General features: G+C 30.2%; 1 protein-coding gene across 1 annotated transcript in view; it reads right to left on the bottom strand.

Annotated features, from left to right (window-relative positions):
• Window positions 1–535: 535 nt before the first annotated feature.
• LOC111636083 (autophagy-related protein 16-1-like) overlaps window positions 536–19,765 on the bottom strand; it is a 116,143-nt gene continuing 96,913 nt past the window's right edge. Inside the window, exons 13-16 of the mRNA XM_023381253.1 lie at window positions 17,474–17,653; window positions 7,471–7,555; window positions 4,526–4,672; window positions 536–935 (exon numbers count right to left, since the gene is read on the bottom strand). Coding sequence (XP_023237021.1) covers window positions 842–935; window positions 4,526–4,672; window positions 7,471–7,555; window positions 17,474–17,653 — 506 coding nt within the window. The 3' untranslated portion in view covers window positions 536–841. The remainder of the gene's footprint in view (window positions 936–4,525; window positions 4,673–7,470; window positions 7,556–17,473; window positions 17,654–19,765) is intronic.

Below are 19,765 nucleotides of genomic sequence, written 5' to 3'. Positions count from 1 at the left end.
ATCGGACACATGTTGAGGCTATAGACCAAAAAGACGGCTTAAAAATGCCTATTTATTTGAAAATAATAATAATATAAATTCTTATTGCAATAAAACAAAGTTTTTTAAGCATATTTTAATTTGTGTATTTTAGAACATGCTAATTCTGATAACATTATACAACTGATGATGATATTAATAATTACAACATGTAGATTCTACATAACTTCAAGAGATGCATTATCATCTCTTGAAATTACTCTAGACACATATATATTACATTCAAAAATCATGTAAAATATGATTTTGAAGATGTAAACAGATGAATATGTATGATATGAATTATATATTCTAAATAAAATATAATTCAAATCATAAATATCTCACAAAAATGAAAAAATATTTAATATCATTTAATATATTTTATTCAATATCAAATATTCACAATTATAGTTTGTATACTATTTACAAATAACAATTTATTCTTATGACAGATAATTTCACAAAGTGAAAAACTTTATGTTACATAAATTTACAAGAAATAAAGCATTCTTATTTACATAACAAAATTTTTTTTCTATACATCTTGTAATCACCTTTTGATTTCACATAAAAATAAAATTAAATAACATAGTACTATAACAAAACAAATGATTCACTTTTTAAAATTAAACCTTGCAACAATTTAATGAGACGATATTCAACAAAATACATCACAATAAATGACAATACACACTAATAAAAAATTTGTGATACAATACTAACTTAAGTAAAAGATAAATACTTAGAAAATAATTTACAAAATCACAAAGCTGATTCTATTATGAATCAGCTTGAGGTATGAATGATATAAAACAGTCTTTTAGAATTCAGACCATACAACAATTTTTTTTGCTCTGTCGCAGCTAATTATGTGGTTTCCAGTTGGATTCCAAGCACAAGCAGTAACAACGGCACTATAAGAAGAAAAAATTTAGTTTTTTTATGATTTATATTAATCATTTTTTAAAATATAGAGATTTCAAGGAATGTGTATTTGAGGAATTTGACATGGAAAATCAAGAAAATGACAGAGGACGATTCTAACAATGGATGGTTAGAACCTTTGCCTGTAAAATTAAGTGAAGTTCTTAAAGTGCTTATCAGGCAAGTCACTGGTAAATAATTTAGGAAACACATGTCTAAAAACTCTTTTGTGCAAAGTAGAGCAGGAATTTGAAAAAGAAGGTATTGAAAAAAAATGACACATTTAAAACAAGTGAAAATTATTTAATTGATGTACACTCACTCAGCACTAGTATATAAATCAAATAACACAACACCTTAATTTGCTGAGAAAAAAAAAAATTTTTTTTTTCTCAGCAAATTAAGGTGTTGTGTTATTTGAAAATTACTTAATTTAATATTTTCTACTCCTTTCACATTCTGTATCATTGATGCAATGTAGCAATGTCCTTGAGTAAGAGTGCTGCTTCATCAAAGCTATGGATCTGTTCTTATCTGCTTTTAGCAGGATGACGTTGTTCTCTCCCAATCATTTTTTCTTCTTGCCAGACTCCTAAAAATTTGGCCTGGTGTGAATGCTCCTTCTGGTTGTAGCTTATGATTCTAAACTGTGCTTTTCAGTGAAAGAAATCCTTTTGGTATTTGTTCAGCACAAGGAGGAGGACTTCAACATAGGGCATAATACATTCTGTTGAAAATTTGGAAGTTCAAGAACAGTTTCTTAAAATGTCCATCAAGTATTAAAGAAATCTTCCCAACAAATAATAGGAACCTGTATGTCCATTTCAGTTCTCAGTTTTGGAACTTAACATTCCTTGGACTGAATGAGACCCTAAAGGAACTAGAAAGTGCAGTTTTGAATCAGAAGCTACAACTGAAAGGAGCATCTATACCAGACCAAATTTTGTCTGGCAAGAAGTGAAAAATGGTTGAAACAGAACAATGTCACACCCTGCTATAAGCTGATAAGAACAGATCCACAGTTTTGCCAAAGTAGGACTCTTATACAAAGATACTGCTACATTATTCAATTTTTTCATTTGGAATAATACAAAATTAAAATAAATATAGTATCATTAAACTATGGTAGATTAACAATTAAGAAAAGTCACTCAGCAAATAATTAATAGAGCATCCAACTACACCTTAAGTTGCTAAGACAATTTATTTAAATGTAACTAACATTTTTGGCCTATTCGATAGGCCTATCCTCAGGTTAAATGAGAAAAAATAATGGCATTCTAAAAATAGAATATGTAAATCCAAATACAAAAATAACAGAAGATTATAACAAAATATACAAATATAAATAGATATAATGTATAAGTATAAAATAGAACAAAAATCAGATATATTATACAGTATATATCATGTAAATATATATACTGTATATGTAAATAAACAGAATACCAAAGATGTAAAATTAAGGCATAAGTTAGGAGTTCTTGAAAGACTTTTTAACTAAGTGCTTCCATGCAGATCGTAGACCTTCTGCATCCCTTGTATTAATGCATGTATCTTGTAGCTTGCCCTTATAAATTTCTGTGCTCATCGCTAAAGTCAGGGAGGTCAAGGAATGACAAGGACAGCATTAATAAAGAGGGAAAAGTAGAAGTGTACAGAATTCCTTATGAAAACATGCAATTAGGAATAAAGAAAAACTATATTGGTATCACAACACGAAATTTGGGAATCAAACTGAAGGAGACCAGTTTACAGTAGACCACCCTATAAAACAGATTCATATGGTTTGGATTTCTATATGACTGCAAAAAAATTGCGACTGTATTCGTATAAACACGCTAAAAGAGACTCGTATAATTCAGTAAAATGTCATCACCGACTCATGTCGCAATACAGGATTGGTCGAATCTAGACCAGGGCTTCTTAGACTTTTTTTATTCATGACTCCATTTATGATTGTTATTTATTTCGACCCCCCCCAAAAAAAATATATATATATATATAAAATAAAGATATATATAAATTTGCAAAAACAATAATGGTGTACTACCACAGTTCACTCTTGTGTTACAATGGAACAGAGACAACTAAATACACTGAAAAGCGACAACACTACACTAGTTCACACTACAGTGTTGCTGAATCGTTGTCTTGCTGCACCAGAAGTGACACAAAGCGCAACTCACGAAACCTATGAGACAAAGCGTGCCATTTTCAAACTGTCACAAATTATTTTCAATATTTTGCATTAAAATCTCGCGACCCCAAATGGGGTTGCGACCCATAGTTTAAGAAGCCCTGATCTAGACCAATAGTGGATATTGCACAAACCGTTGAGTTTAAATGAGCAGCAGACCTACTTAAAGCCATTTATTATTTAACAGCCATAAAAATTATATTTATAGTAATGATGTCTCCAAAGTTCAGCAAGTTTTCGCAGAAAAATAATTTATCAGGAAGCACACCAGCGCCATTCGATGCACCGCTCCATGACGAAAACAAGCTTAAGCAATGGCGTTATCAAACGATGCACATTCGGTAAGTAATCCTACAATTTTTTGTTTATAGCATAGTTTATATGGATTATTCCCAAAAAATAATATGCATTTTGGAAATGTTGAATCGAATTAGTCTAGAATCGATTAATTTTATGGAAGAAAACCTTTCAAACGGTCGTAGTCTGTAAACTGCATACATGACGGGCTGTGATTGGCTCATGTATTTAAGGACTCGTAGAAAATGAATTTCATAAAAACCGGAACGTATCTACTGTGTTATGGGGGGTCAACTGTAATGTCAATAAGGGATTCAATGCCACATTATCATCTCAGATGGCACAGACTGAAGGCTCCATAGTAAAATGGGATGAAGCAGATATTAAGTCCTTGCACTCCCCAACTTTAGTGATTAGTGCAGAAAAGATTGAAATTTATAAGGGCAACCTACAAGATACGTGTATTAATACAAGAGATACAGAAGGTCTAAGGTCTACCATCTGCGTGGAAGCACTTAGTTAAAAAGTCTTTCAAGAACTCCTTTAAATAAATATATAAATAATATATAAATAAATAAATATATATATATTTACACGATATATAATAATATATCTGAGTTTTGTTCTATTTTATATTTATACATATATATCTATATTTATATTTGTATATTTTGTTATAATCTTCTGTTATTTTTGTATTTGAATTTACATATTCTATTTTTAGAACACCATTATTTTCTCATTTAAGCTGAGGATAAGCCTATCAAATAGGCTGAAAACGTTAGTTATGTTTAAATAAATTATCTCAGCAATATAAGGTGTAGTTGGGTGGTCTATGGTGTATTATTTGATTTAATAAAAACTCTCTAAAGTGACCCCCTCTCAAAGACCATTTTTGCTTGAAATCATTAGCAGTCTCTAAGCAGAGATTTAACTATAATTTCCAATTAATTTAAAATAAATTATAACTATGAATATTCACTATAATATAGTTTTGAAGCAATCTACAATATTACAATTATGTTGCAGAAATTATTATTACTATAATATATTCATTCAATTAAAAACTAAATGATGTCTTACTTATGTTCTCTTAAAACCTTTTCAATTTTTCCAGATGATGTATTCCAGATATAAATAGCACCATCTTGAGAGCCAGCTATTACATAATGACCATCAGGACTAAATTTTGCTCTTGTCCAATCACATCCAACTTTAAAACCGTCAGCACTAAATGTATATAAAATCACAAATATTTTTAGATTCTGCTTTCAAAGGTAGTAAAAATTTGTGTTATATTATTATTCTATAAATATATATACAGGGTGTATCAGAATGACATTTTAAAAATTTGGGGGATTGTACAAGATAAAATTTTGAATGTTTTGATATAAGGAACCCATAGCCGGAAATGTGATATAAAGTTTCTACAGCGGTAGGAAGTGCTTGACCGCCTTTCACTTTGGTAGTTACCCTTCTGTCCATTGATGTCATGTTATTGTTCTTGACTTCTTCCTCTGAGATTATGTAAAGTCCCTTCTGTACGCAACACCTGTAGAAACAGTTCATGTGCTTACAAAGCGCATCTTTACAGCATTTAATACCATCAGAGGAAAGCATGGTATCTTACAGAGAGTCGGACAAAACACGGTTCATCGTTGCACATTATGTAACAAAGTTGGTGGTCGTCACATTGAGCATTTACTCTAAAGTAGTGCAGCCACTGATTCAATGTACAATTTGATTGTACTCTATTTGATTGTTTGATTGTTTTGTCAATAAAACTTGTCATAAATACTGTAATTTGCTGTTTCATTCAACATACCGACTGCATAGAACGTGCAAAGTGCTGTAGAAACTTTATATCATATTTCCGGCTATAGGTTCCTTATATCAAAACGTTCAGAATTTCATCCTCTACAATCCCCCAAATTTTTAAAACGTCATTCTGATACACCCTGTATAAAAAATGACTCGCTAAAACTTTTGATTATCCAGTAAAAACATTTAATCGAGATAACAAGCGTTTTTGACCTTAAATATCAGTCTTCATCACATTTAAAATTACTGAGATTCTAAGAACAGTTTCATGATACAATTTAAACATTTAAAAATTTTCAAATCTTTCATACAAAACCGTTGTGTGCGTTTGTTGCCATGGATGCAGACGTAACGTTGACACAGACATCCAATGTACAAATGAAAGTAAACGTGCATACTAAATACAATAATACATGTGTATTATAAACACATATAATGTAACGGATGTGCGAGTTAAACCGTGTTGTGGGGGTTGTTGTCGCATTCGTACCCTAACCTCCAAGCATGAGATATATTAACAGCATCCTTGGAATTGATGCAGTTAGTATGTAATCCAGCCTTATATATTTCAAGGGTTTCTAGAGATCATAAGTGTATTCAAAACGGTTTGAGAGTCTGATCAGTTTGGCATTGTTAAGGTCAGCACTTACACCTGGTAGGGCGGTATTATCTTTGTTGTGATCAATATCATATTTGTGTTCACGTAGATGCCTGTCGAAAGATTGTTTCGTTGACCCAACATACATCGTTGAAACCTGTCATCCCAAAGAGATATAGAGGTATCCCCTAGAGCGAGTTTTTTGTCTATTTTGTCCTTTACACAGAAGGTTATATATAGTATTAGGTCTCTTGTAAGCAATCTTTTTGTTTGTATATGTTGCAATTTCTCTGTAAATAGAGTCAAGGTGGTGGTTATACTCAACCACAGTGAGGGACCTATTGTTACCTGTGTTGTGAGTGCGATTTTAGCAAGTAAGCAATGGCGTTATCAAACGATGCACATTCGGTAAGTAATCCTACAATTTTTTGTTTATAGCATAGTTTATATGGATTATTCCCAAAAAATAATATGCATTTTGGAAATGTTGAATCGAATTAGTCTAGAATCGATTAATTTTATGGAAGAAAACCTTTCAAACGGTCGTAGTCTGTAAACTGCATACATGACGGGCTGTGATTGGCTCATGTATTTAAGGACTCGTAGAAAATGAATTTCATAAAAACCGGAACGTATCTACTGTGTTATGGGGGGTCAACTGTAATGTCAATAAGGGATTCAATGCCACATTATCATCTCAGATGGCACAGACTGAAGGCTCCATAGTAAAATGGGATGAAGCAGATATTAAGTCCTTGCACTCCCCAACTTTAGTGATTAGTGCAGAAAAGATTGAAATTTATAAGGGCAACCTACAAGATACGTGTATTAATACAAGAGATACAGAAGGTCTAAGGTCTACCATCTGCGTGGAAGCACTTAGTTAAAAAGTCTTTCAAGAACTCCTTTAAATAAATATATANATAATGTAACAATAACTTAAAAATAACTTAACACTAATTTTTTTTATCTTTTCTGTTTTATATATTTTTAAAAATTTTTTATTCACTGCTTTTTGCTTTTTTTCCTTCACTTCCACCAGCACTTTCACTGGATAGAGGTCGCTTGGTAAAATATCTATCCAAAGAGGTTTGACTTTGCCTACTTTTTAAAATGTTTCTAAAATGTCTTAGGCATATGTCATTAAACTGAGCAGCAATACTGCCAGTGTGAACCTTTTCAGGATGTTTCTTTTCAATAATATCAGTCACTTTATGATAATACCTCAAGATTTCCTTTATCGAGCGAGATCCCTCCACGACGAAGCAAACACGCAGACTCAGACCAATGAATAGAAGGAACATGTGATCATGGCAGTGGCGCTGCAAACTAATACGCCATATGGTGTTTGTTCGTACCGTGAAGCAAAAATATGTTCAAATTTCATGTTGTATCCTGAAAATTTCGTATGCTGAAGCATTCATATTCTGAGGTACTACTGTACACTAAATAAATATAGTGATAGATAAAAATAATACTGACAAAACTATGCTGTTGCTGTATTCAATATATTTTCTTGTTGTATTTCCCCCACAATTAATTTATAGATAATAAATAATGTTAATTATATTTTAATTCTAATATATTGAAAATAATAAGAGAAACATACCAAAATGTCCTCATTACTTGATTCATGTGAAGATCAAGTAATTTCAAAGAATCATCCCTAACACAACTTAGAAGAGACATCCCATCTAAAGAAGAAAAAGAAAAAAAAATAGAACTAATTGTTTTAAAATGACATTAATTACAATTAGTCCATTAAGTAATTAAGTAGTTGTAATTAATCTGTAAATAATTTACTGTAAAAATATTAAATTAATAATTTACTTCAAGAATACTAAAATAATATATTATTGAATTCAGTACATTTTTAAATGAAACTCAAATAATATAACTTCTTACTTTTATTTAATCTCTGTTTTTTGAATGAACAATAACATATTATTAATAATATGATGTATCAACTATGATTTTTTCCAATATAGAGAGAATTTTTTTAGACTAAATTATCAGATAGAATATAAAATTTACCAATTTAAAAATGATCTCATCAATAATTGATTTAATTTTTTTAATAATATAACAAATATTTTTGATTTCAGTAAAATCAAAATTAATTAAAAAGTGTTATACTACAGTAGACCCCCTATAACGCGGGTTCATATAATGCTGATTCGTATATCAGGGCGAAAAAATTGCGACCTTATTCGTATAAAGACGCTAAAAGAGACTTGTATAATGCAGTAAAATGTCATCACCGACTCATATCGCGACAGGATTGGTTGAATCTGAACCAATAGTGGACGAGCAGCTGAACTACTTACACGCTACGGAGAGTTTAGGCGGGTAAGTTGAGTTTACTATCATCTGTACAGTATATAAATTAGGTACTGTAAGTCTAATACAGTACTGTAATTTTATACATTTCTTGTGAAAAAAACATTTCTTATTCAACGGCCATAAAAATTATTTCTATTAATGATGTCTCCAAAATTCAACGAATTTTTTGCAGAAAAATAACTTATTAGAAAATGTGCTCGCCGTTTAGTGCGCTGCTCCGCGATGAAAACCAGCTTAAGCAATGGCATTGTTGAACCGTGCACACTCGGTAAATGATCCTACAATTTTTTGTTTATAGCATAGTTTATACGGATTATTCCTAAAAAATTATACATGTTTTGGGAATGTTGAGTCGAATTAGTCTAGAATCGATTAATTTTATGGAAGAAAACCTTTCAAACAGCCATAGTCTGTAAACTGCACACGTGCCGGGCTGTGATTGGCTCATGTATTTAAGGATTCCTACAATGTGAAATTCTTATAAAGTGGAATGTATCTACTGCGTTATGGGGGGGGGTCGACTGTANTACAGTACATTTTGTAAATCTTAAATATTTTCCCCCTGTTTAATGGTTTAAGAGAATTTATTGATTATTAGTAATATACATATGACTATAACATACATCTCAAAGCCCGATGAATATATAGAAACATCCAACAATCACCTAAATGATTGGGCTACAATTGCACTAATTTTAAATAAATAAAACAGAGTAAAACAACCAAAGCCTACTCAGCAGAAAATAATAACATAATCAACACCTAATCATTCGCTGAGAGATTTATTATTAAAAGGGAGGGCTTTTTTATACTGCGAAAATATAATAGACATGGATGCAGAAATAGAAAGAATCATGCAGGTAGCAGAAACATTGGGCTACAAGAGGAATGTTATAAAGGGGATTATCAATAAATTAGAAGTTGTTCAAGGGTCATCTACATACACGAAATTTACGTACAACAAGCGCTTAGGAAGCATTATGAAAGAAATCACAGATATAAAAAATACAAGGATGGTATTAAAAAGAGCTCTGAATTTGTACAAAATACTTAGACACGATAAAGGGGTGATTAAAAAGGAAGATATGTTGGGCGTATATAAGATCCCATATGAGAATCAGATATTAGGAATAAATAAATAAAGATTATGTTGGGGTTACTACTAGAAACCTGGGTGTAAGGATAAAAGATCACAGATATGATATTAGAAAAGGTTCTAATGCCACAGTATTGGCTCAAATGGCACAAACGGAAGGTTCTATAGTATGATGGGATGAGGCGGAAATCCTGAAACAGATACACTCTCCGACTTTGGCAAGAACGGCTGAAAAGTTAGAAATTTATAGAAGCAAACTTAAAGGAAATTGCATCAACGCAAGAGATGCAGAAGGACTTCCTTCCGCCTGGAAGTTTGCAATTAAAAACTTAAAATAGGAGCAGGAACTTTAATAATATTTGTAGTAAAAACTATGTATAGTTAAGTAAGCAATATTAATATTTAGTATTCACAATTTGTTTGTTATTTTTGACTATTTTATTTTATTTTTAATATTAGCAGCATTTGTATTAATTTTATTATTTACAAACATTATTTGGCTATTAATAGCGTATATGTTATCGGTTAATATCTATATTTTGTATTTTGAACTTCTTGTTGTATTTTGAAGTGTTCCATTTTAGCCTGATGATGATCCATTGTTTGGATTGAAAATGTTTGTTGTTTTAATAATAAATCTCTCAGCTAGTGATTAGGTGTTGATTATATTATTATTTTCTGCTGAGTAGGCTTTGGTTGTTTATATCAGTTTGTATTTTTTTTTATTAAGCCATGCACTTTTAAAGGTAATTAACTATCGAAAATATTTTCAAAAATTCAAACGAAATAATAAAAATAACTTTTAAAGTCAAGCTAAAATTAAAAATGAACTTGTTTGTGTTTCTTAGTGTAACATATAAAATATTTAATATTTTATTTATTTTTTACAGGGTGGGTTAAAGTGTACCTAGGTAACCCCAATGGCGGCACTTTGGACTGTTCATGCTTCCGGCAAACTCCTCCCGGAGGGGAGCTGCTGGCAGGCCGCCCATTGTTCAACGTCACTAGTTATTGATTCACGGTAGTTCTTGAACAAAAGAAAAAAAGGAAATGTCTACTAAAAATGTAGTTAACCTAACCTAACCGAAGCACTGCCATTGGGGTTACCTAGGTACACTTTAACCACCGGGTGTACTATGGTGGCATTTCGAATTACACAAAATCATTTTTTTTTTACACTGGCACCTATTTGTAATACATAAATCAGTTTGACCTAGGTTAAACTAGTTAAGTCTAAAGTATTTAGGCCAAACTAGATTATCCTAGGCTAAACTAGTACATCCTGACATGCATAGGATAAACTAGTTTGGCCTGAAATCAGGTTTGGCCGGTAACATATATACACTTTAATGATATTCATGAAATAAATGATTGAAGTATATATAAGTAACCTCACAATTAAGTTGAAATGACAGAAGAAATTAACAGAATCTATTGTTTTTTTTTTTCCAATTAGGTTGATTTGGTTTTTATGTATATAAAAGTAACTCCTTCCAGTGCCTATCACAATTTATTTTCTTGATTTTATCATCAAATAAGATGAATTAAATAGCTTAGAAAAGTGAAAATATACATCCATTATTTATTTCTTAACATTTACCAATCATAAGAAGAAACATTCAAATGTAGAAACTAATACTTTTTATCATCAAAATATTAACATTTATTTGACTATAGACATAGAAAGATTTCAAAAAAAATCATATGTTCATCAGCATTACTTATACACAATAGATTTATTAATTATGTATTAAAATAATTTGCCATCAAAACCATTTAAATTATATTATGTAATATGAAAATACATATTTTAATGAAAAGTTTTAAATATTTAGTAAATTTAATATTTCAATAAATTTTTAAATTAGATACTAAAAAAAAATATTTATTTTCAAATTACATTTTTATAATGCCATCTTGCAATATTTTCAAAGATGAATATTCAAAAAGATATTTATTTCACTATTTCACTGAAAATAATGCATTTTGCTAATACAATAAAATAACCAGAAACTTAAATTTGACCTTTGCTTTTATTAATACAGCATATGTTATAAATTTTCAAGAGTTGTTCAAAAAATTTAAAAATTATGATCTTTCTAACATTCTTGATGATATTCTACAGTTAATCTTAATAACTGTGTAATTTAATTCTTATGTAAGTTAGAGGTTTTGAATTAAAAAATTATAAAATGCAGCATATAATTCAGTAATACCTATATTCTAACTTTTTATTAAATAATATACATACCCTTAGCCTAGAATCTGCAACTGTCCATACTCGACTTGCAAAATCATTTGAAGATCCCAATAATAAAGATTCCTTCAAAAATAAAATTTTTTATAAATTCTGATAAATAAATTTATTAATATAAAATAAATAGTTTCACAATTGCTAACAGGAAGAAATTTAGAAACAGTATAAATTATAAGATAAACAAGCAGATAATTGCAACTAATTTGTATATAACATTAATTTATTCTTTAAAACTAAATAGAACACACAAACATATAGAATATACACACGTATATTCTATATTCTTTTAAAACAAACAAAAATACAGTACAATCTTTTTGAATATATATATACTTATATACATAGAAAGATCATACCATACTCTGCTATTTTAAAAACATTTTTATATAATTTATTATTTAACATTACAGGTATCCCTTGTACAGTACAACATGGTGTTATTATAACACAGTTTTGCTCTAACATGGTTCCCATATAAAACATCACAATTTTTAAGTGCAAACATCATCACTGGACTTTCTTTTTATTCAAGCAAGCATGCATGTCTCATATTTGCCCATAATTTTATAATATTGAGTTTCAATGTTGTTTTGTGCTTTTTGTCCAGTTTTCTATAATGAGGACTGACTGTATAATTTTTCTTCCTCTTTGTCCTTAGCTTTTCTATAAACTGGATATTGTTGTCATTGATGATAGTGCTCTAAATGAACCTGAAAGACTGTTGCTGTGTTTTGTTTTTACAGATTAAATTTTTAAAGATTTCTTAGGCAAACATAAAGGAATGAAAATATCAGATTTTATGAAAAGAAAGTAAAGAAAAACCAAGATGTTGCTGATATTTCACATTAAAGTCAACAGAAAGCTTGGATAACAACAATATTTTGGCAAAAAGAAAATGTCCTCATTTAATGGTGTTTAGCAGTAAAGAAAAAATTAATATTGCTATGCAATACTTTTGATTCTGATTGTTAGTTATTGATTGCTTTAATAAACATGTTTCTCTTGATTACAAAAAAGAATAGTATACTTTTGCTAACTTTTGGAACCTAACCCTATGTTTTGTACTAGCCCCATGTATCCTATAGCAGATTCCTATAACATGGTACTTTTTTGGAATCTAACTACCATATTATAAAGGAAATGTCTGTATTATTATTAGTTTGTAATTTGTAATTGTAATTAGTTTAGTTTATAATATAAAGATATATTGAGGCTATCATATATCTTTTCTTCAATATATCTTTATATTATCTTCAATATTATCTTTATATTATATAGTTATATTAGTTACATTTTGTAAGAACTAAATATATTACAATTTTTTTTGAAAACAGTAAGAAGCTGTATACAAGACTGTATTTTTCTATAAAGAAACAGTATACCTCTCACCTCTCTTATCTAAAAGTTTTGCTAATGATATTTTATATATCATCATTATTTATAGTGTTTGATTGTAATTAATATCATAATTTGTTTAAAACAGTGGTGACCAAATTATGGCTACCTATTAAATCTGACCTGAGGAACATGTTAATCTGGTCCACAAACATATTCAGCACATACATCATTATAAATGATGAAAATAAGCCTATTTGTGATACACACAGAATATACAAAGTATTTGTGGCCCACCTATCTATGACTTAGCATAATTTGGCCCATCAATCGAAAAGTTTAGGCACCCCTGGTTTAAAGCAATAAATTATTAGTATCTTGTTCTACAAACTCATTGATGTGATTCATTTCTTTTGCTTTATTTTTAAATAACTTTTATTATTCCAATTCTAATACATTCTATTTACAAGTTGATTACATATATCTTATAGAACAATAATAAAGTAGAAATTATTTTATAAGTAAAGTATTTTATATCTATGAAAGATTACTATTAAAATTCAAATACAGTAGACCCTTGAATGGATGGAAAAAAAGTCATTCCAGTTAATCTGTTACTGTTTAAATCTTGTATTCAGTAAATGGAACAAATATTCAAAGAAACAAAGAGAATAACAAACATGATTATCTATCTAACTTCATTATTTATAATAAAGTCANTAGAATATAAAATTTACCAATTTAAAAATGATCTCATCAATAATTGATTTAATTTTTTTAATAATATAACAAATATTTTTGATTTCAGTAAAATCAAAATTAATTAAAAAGTGTTATACTACAGTAGACCCCCTATAACGCGGGTTCATATAATGCTGATTCGTATATCAGGGCGAAAAAATTGCGACCTTATTCGTATAAAGACGCTAAAAGAGACTTGTATAATGCAGTAAAATGTCATCACCGACTCATATCGCGACAGGATTGGTTGAATCTGAACCAATAGTGGACGAGCAGCTGAACTACTTACACGCTACGGAGAGTTTAGGCGGGTAAGTTGAGTTTACTATCATCTGTACAGTATATAAATTAGGTACTGTAAGTCTAATACAGTACTGTAATTTTATACATTTCTTGTGAAAAAAACATTTCTTATTCAACGGCCATAAAAATTATTTCTATTAATGATGTCTCCAAAGTTCAACGAATTTTTTGCAGAAAAATAACTTATTAGAAAATGTGCTCGCCGTTTAGTGCGCTGCTCCGCGATGAAAACCAGCTTAAGCAATGGCATTGTTGAACCGTGCACACTCGGTAAATGATCCTACAATTTTTTGTTTATAGCATAGTTTATACGGATTATTCCTAAAAAATTATACGTGTTTTGGAAATGTTGAGTCGAATTAGTCTAGAATCGATTAATTTTATGGAAGAAAACCTTTCAAACAGCCATAGTCTGTAAACTGCACACGTGCCGGGCTGTGATTGGCTCATGTATTTAAGGATTCCTACAATGTGAAATTCTTATAAAGTGGAATGTATCTACTGCGTTATGGGGGGGGTCGACTGTAATTCATTTTGGATCAAACAATTAAAATTTGAAAAATTTTTAAAAGTAGCATTTTACATTTATTTTTACCTAATTAAATTATACTGATGTAAGAAAAATATTTTTTTCTTTAAAAACTGTAAAACATGTTTTATACAGCTTTGGAGCAAGATGATACAAGTTTTAAAAGTTCACCATTCTTAGCAATTATAATTAAAAAGTAATACATTGCTTTAATTAAAATGTAAATTTGTGAGGCTAGAACCTCACCAAACAAGGTAGAAATAAACCATTGAACCAATATCAATAGACAGATGATATAGTCCTCTGCACGGAACTAAGGAAGCAGAGAAATTGGGTGCTGTAGAATTTAATTGTCACATTCCCAGTCATATATTGTGGAGGAGAGAAAAGGAATTATACTGATCAAAGTTTTTGCAGTCACCCTACACCAGGTTTAAAGAAAAAAAGCAAACACTTCCTTGGAAGCAGGTGTGACCAGGACTATGCAGGACAAAGATGGATTCTCTCCAAAAGAGAAGAAAAACACATTTTGTATAATTTACAGGACAATTATTCGAGAAGGAACATAATCCTACCCTCAGGGAGAGAGGCCTGTATTGGGGGACATAGAGAATGATTCAAACCCCACAATACAAATTGTCACTAGAAACAGCTCAGGAACCAATGGGAATGCAGAAGGCCAACAGTTTGGACAAACCAAAAATTGGCATTTTGGGACAAAACTGTATAAAACCTGTGTCTTCAAGGACAAGGGTAGTTGACAGCTACAAATTACCACCTAGTGCTCCTCAGCGTCTTGATCCCTTCTGGTGAGGCTACCATCTGGGAACCTCTGACTTTCCCCGACTGTCGACAGGAGAGCCAACTTCATCCAAGCAACTACTTTGTGCCCAGATGAAGGACTCACTGACAGGAGACCACCTAGTGGCTCTCCATCCTCTCGATCACCGGTTCAACATCCTCCCAGACTTGTTTGACACCATCTCCACCACTTTCTCAGACATACATAGCTCTCTATTGTAAGCATGACTTTATTGTTTAAAAATGAATATTGCTGTCAATCCATGTCAGTGTGAATCTGTGTCCAGTACCACTACCCCATACAATCTAACCTCTTGCATCATCCTGACAGATCATGAGAAAAGTGAGTATTCCTGTTTTTTACTGAATGGCAACATGTCGGGCACAGTCTTTATAAATTCTACAATTTCTTATTTTAGACTAATAAAAAGTTTTGTTTCATTATTTATTTTACAGAAAATATATTTTGCAAAACACACTAAAATACTGAAAAATTCAGCAGTTTATAACACTAAACTTTACTGTCTAAATAAACATTTTTGGTCATTTTAAAATTACCATCTTCAGATAATTACAAAAAATTTGATTATGCCCAATCAGATGGAATTGTAAAGAATTTAAACTTCAGCATTTGAATGTAACATGTACGTACAAACATGTCACATTCAAATTTTTTATAAAACCTGAAGATGGTTGTTTTAAATGTTTGTTTTTATTTAGACAGTAACAGTTTAGTATTATAAACTGCTGAATTTTTGGTTTTTTGAGCATATTAAGAAGACCTCCAGTTAAAAGAGGTAGTAACATATTTTTCTAAAAAAATTACTTTTTTGATAATTAGAATTAATAAAATATATTGGAAAAATAATACTTGATACATCTTATTAATAGGAGAAAAACAAAAACACTAAAATTGTGGAAGTCACAGTTGATTACTGTATTTACTCACATATAAGATGAGGTGTGACTTTAAAGATCAAAATACAGAAAATTACATTTATTAATACAATTCTAATTTTATTTTGTTTAATCACAAGTAAAATATCAAATAAATGTAAATGCACACATTGTCCCACAAAAATTACTCGCATTTTAAACTTTAAGGAAAAATCTTGTAAAATTGACAACATAATTTGTTCATGTAAAGCTGAACAATCGAAAATTTTTTTTGGCCAATTCTTATCAGTTGAATCCACTCTCTGTCGACTACACTTAAGAGTTTCTCCGAATTCGAATTTCTGAATAATCATCTGTTTTCATGTGGGAATGGATTAAAACTTGTATTGGGCTCCCATGTGATTTTGGAATTTTAATCTGGAATTCAATTCAAAAGCTTTGCTTTACCTATTGCTATTCATCTATACTCCTGACAATATATACAAGAACAAGTCAAATAACCCAGATAAAATACTTATGTTTTAAAATACAAGAGGGTAAGCATCCAGTAAAAAATGCAAATACATAGTTCACAAAAATTATTTGCAAAAATGCAAAGAATCTTTCGCTTGCACATATAGGACAACCTAGGAATTTGAAGCTGTGGTAAATGAATAAAAATCTCACCTTATATTCAAGTAAATACGGTAAATGTTTTCCTGGACTTTTGGACTACAAAACCTTGAATTAAATGTTCAAATGAGAACATCCATTCAGTTCCATTGAGCATAATTTTAAAAATAACTTTTTGAGATGCTTTATCATAAAGTTCATTTTTCCTCTTTACAAGCTTGTAAAGTATTGAGTTGATGCAAAAGTTTCTGAAATTTCTAGACATCTCTATAATTTTCAAAATTTTTCTCCAATAGATGCCACATAGAAGTTTCTTGTGGGATATGTAAATGAAGGGTGTTGAGGTGCACAATCATAAGTGAAAAGATATTCTGTATTGTGATACCAACTTTTTAAATATATAAAGTTTGCCAACATGACCAAATTCACAGTGCGCTTTACAATTACCAATTTGATATAAAAGCAGTCGAATCTTATTGCTGTTTGGTACAATCATTTGGCAAGAATGTCATTTCAAAGTCTACAATCTACAATTAGTTCAGTAAATTTAAAGCCGGGCAACAAAGTTATTTTTATAACAAGGTAATTTTTTTAAGATTAAGTGAAAAATAAGGATATACAGATTTTTATATTTAGTAAAAAGAACTATTTTGTATATTGTAGGGAGCACAATACACAGTATAAGTTGTATACATTACCTGGAGAAAGATCAAGAGAAGTCACCTTTCCTTGTAATTGTATTTCATTAGCATTAGATTCTGAGCGAGTATCCCAGAATCGTATACGTTTATCAAAATGGCCACTAATAATATTTGTTCCTGCTCCATCACTTGTAACTACATCATTGCAACTGGATCCAGCAAATATTGTACGAATGCCTGTAATCAAATACAATCAAGCAAAATTTAAATAAACTATCTTCTTATGTTAATAAAAACAAAAAATGAAGCAACTACTGAAACATTTAAATTAATTTACTTAAGAGCAATTACACATACATTTTCTAACATTAAATACATACAGAATACAGATAAACACAATATTTTTCAGCTTACATGCAGAACATTGCTTGCTATTAAGTTGGTTATAATTTTTTTTAAACATTCCTATTTTTTTTTGCAAACTTTGTAATTATAACTACTTTTAAAATTCATTACATTAGAAAATCATTATGATTAATTTTAAAAAAACATTTGATTCCAAATCTACCTAAGTAATAGAGGAATGGGAATATTTTCAATTAGGGACAGTATCAAAATCATATTTTTATTGTTAAAAAAATAAAGCCTAGACATATGGGTAAAAGTAAGGCCATAGTCAATTCATTTGGATAATATGTTCAAACAGCCAGAAAACAAAATCAATACTATAGTAGGACACTTAATAAAACATTTAACACCTTCTATCGCTGAGAATACTTTATTTAAATTGAAGCTGAGTTTGATATTTAATTATTTAACTATAGTAGAATTTGATAAACTGGTAGAAATAAAAGATTTTAGTAATATGACTATTGAAGATGTTCAATAATCACTGGTAAAGTAGATTTGGTACAAAATGGCATCAAAGATAAAACGAATCAATTTAGAGGATGAGAACAGAAATGAAAATTCTTAGGTTCCTAATTTTACACTAAAAAACATGAGAGAAGACATGAGCTTAGTTGAACAATTGGACTCATGATTTCAATGCAGATTCTTTTGATTAAAAGGAGCACAAAGCTCAAAAGGATAGCTTCAAAAGTGCTGAATTCCATACCATGAAATTTGTAAAGATCTAACAAACAAAAAGATATGACTGCAAATTACTAATGTTTTAAAAAGAACAGAAAATACTTTGAAGCATCTAGATGTTTTGTAAGTTTCAAGGCAGAGATATTCTGCAGAAGCTCACAAATTATTCCCAAAATGCTCTCATTTGATTGTGAGTAGCAGAGATTTAGAGGAAGAAAATTAATAGATGTATATCAGTATTACAGTTTGTAAGATGTTTAATTTCAGTTCACAGTTTTTAATAAAAATTCAGTTTCAGATAGTTACAAAAATCAAGTAGTGATACTATAACAGATTTTATAAGATCCTAACTACTGTATTATGTAAGGAATACCTGTACTTATTTATATATAAATATTTTAATAAGTTTAAAAGTTCCTTACATGCTCTGCTACGAAGATCCCAAATCTTTAGAGTACGATCATGGCTACCTGATACAACTTTACTGGATTCACCAAGAAATTTAGCAGCCATTACTTTTCCTCCATGACCAGTTAGTGTGTGCTACATTGATAAATACAAAGTTTTATATAAATAAAATGTTTTACATATTTATTACTGGATTCACCAAGAAATTTAGCAGCCATTACTTTTCCTCCATGACCAGTTAGTGTGTGCTACATTGATAAATACAAAGATTTATATAAATAAAATGTTTGAATTTTTAATTGATAAGCATACTTTCAAAATGTTTTAAAATTGATTTTTCTAGTTTGAAGATGGGTACACAACAATTGAGCAACGGCTAACTGGATGACCAATGTGAGATTCCGAATTCGGATGTGTTTATATCATCTCATCATAATATCACATTGTAGTTCTACCATCATAACACGGTGTCATAAGATCACAGTACAGCTATACTTTTGTTTAATAACTGTCAACTTTTACAACTGGGAGCTAAACATCTGCTAAGTTCTCAGGCGTAATAACGACGCTTTCTCAGCACCTTTCGACCTAATAGTGCGATTTTAACAATTCAACATTAGACACGACAACAAAGTGAGTCAGTCGTCACCAGTTCCTCGTTCGGACCACTCCAGTTATCCCTGTGCTTCGCCTTTGGATATTTCTTTGCCCTTGGATATTTCCTCGCCTTTGGATATTTCCACGCCTAAGAACTGTGTCTTCTGTTTTCTGAGTCCGGAACTGTCCTCTTTTGGGATTTCATACAAGGTAAATATCGACACGCGAACTTCTGTAAACTCTCTCTCTCAA

This window comes from Centruroides sculpturatus, unplaced genomic scaffold (assembly GCF_000671375.1).
Source record: "Centruroides sculpturatus isolate CEXI.00-Female unplaced genomic scaffold, Cexi_2.0 scaffold731, whole genome shotgun sequence".
In the NCBI taxonomy this organism is placed as follows: domain Eukaryota; kingdom Metazoa; phylum Arthropoda; class Arachnida; order Scorpiones; family Buthidae; genus Centruroides; species Centruroides sculpturatus.
The sequence above is the reverse complement of the archived record's forward strand: the minus strand, read 5'-3'. Positions and strand labels throughout refer to the sequence as shown.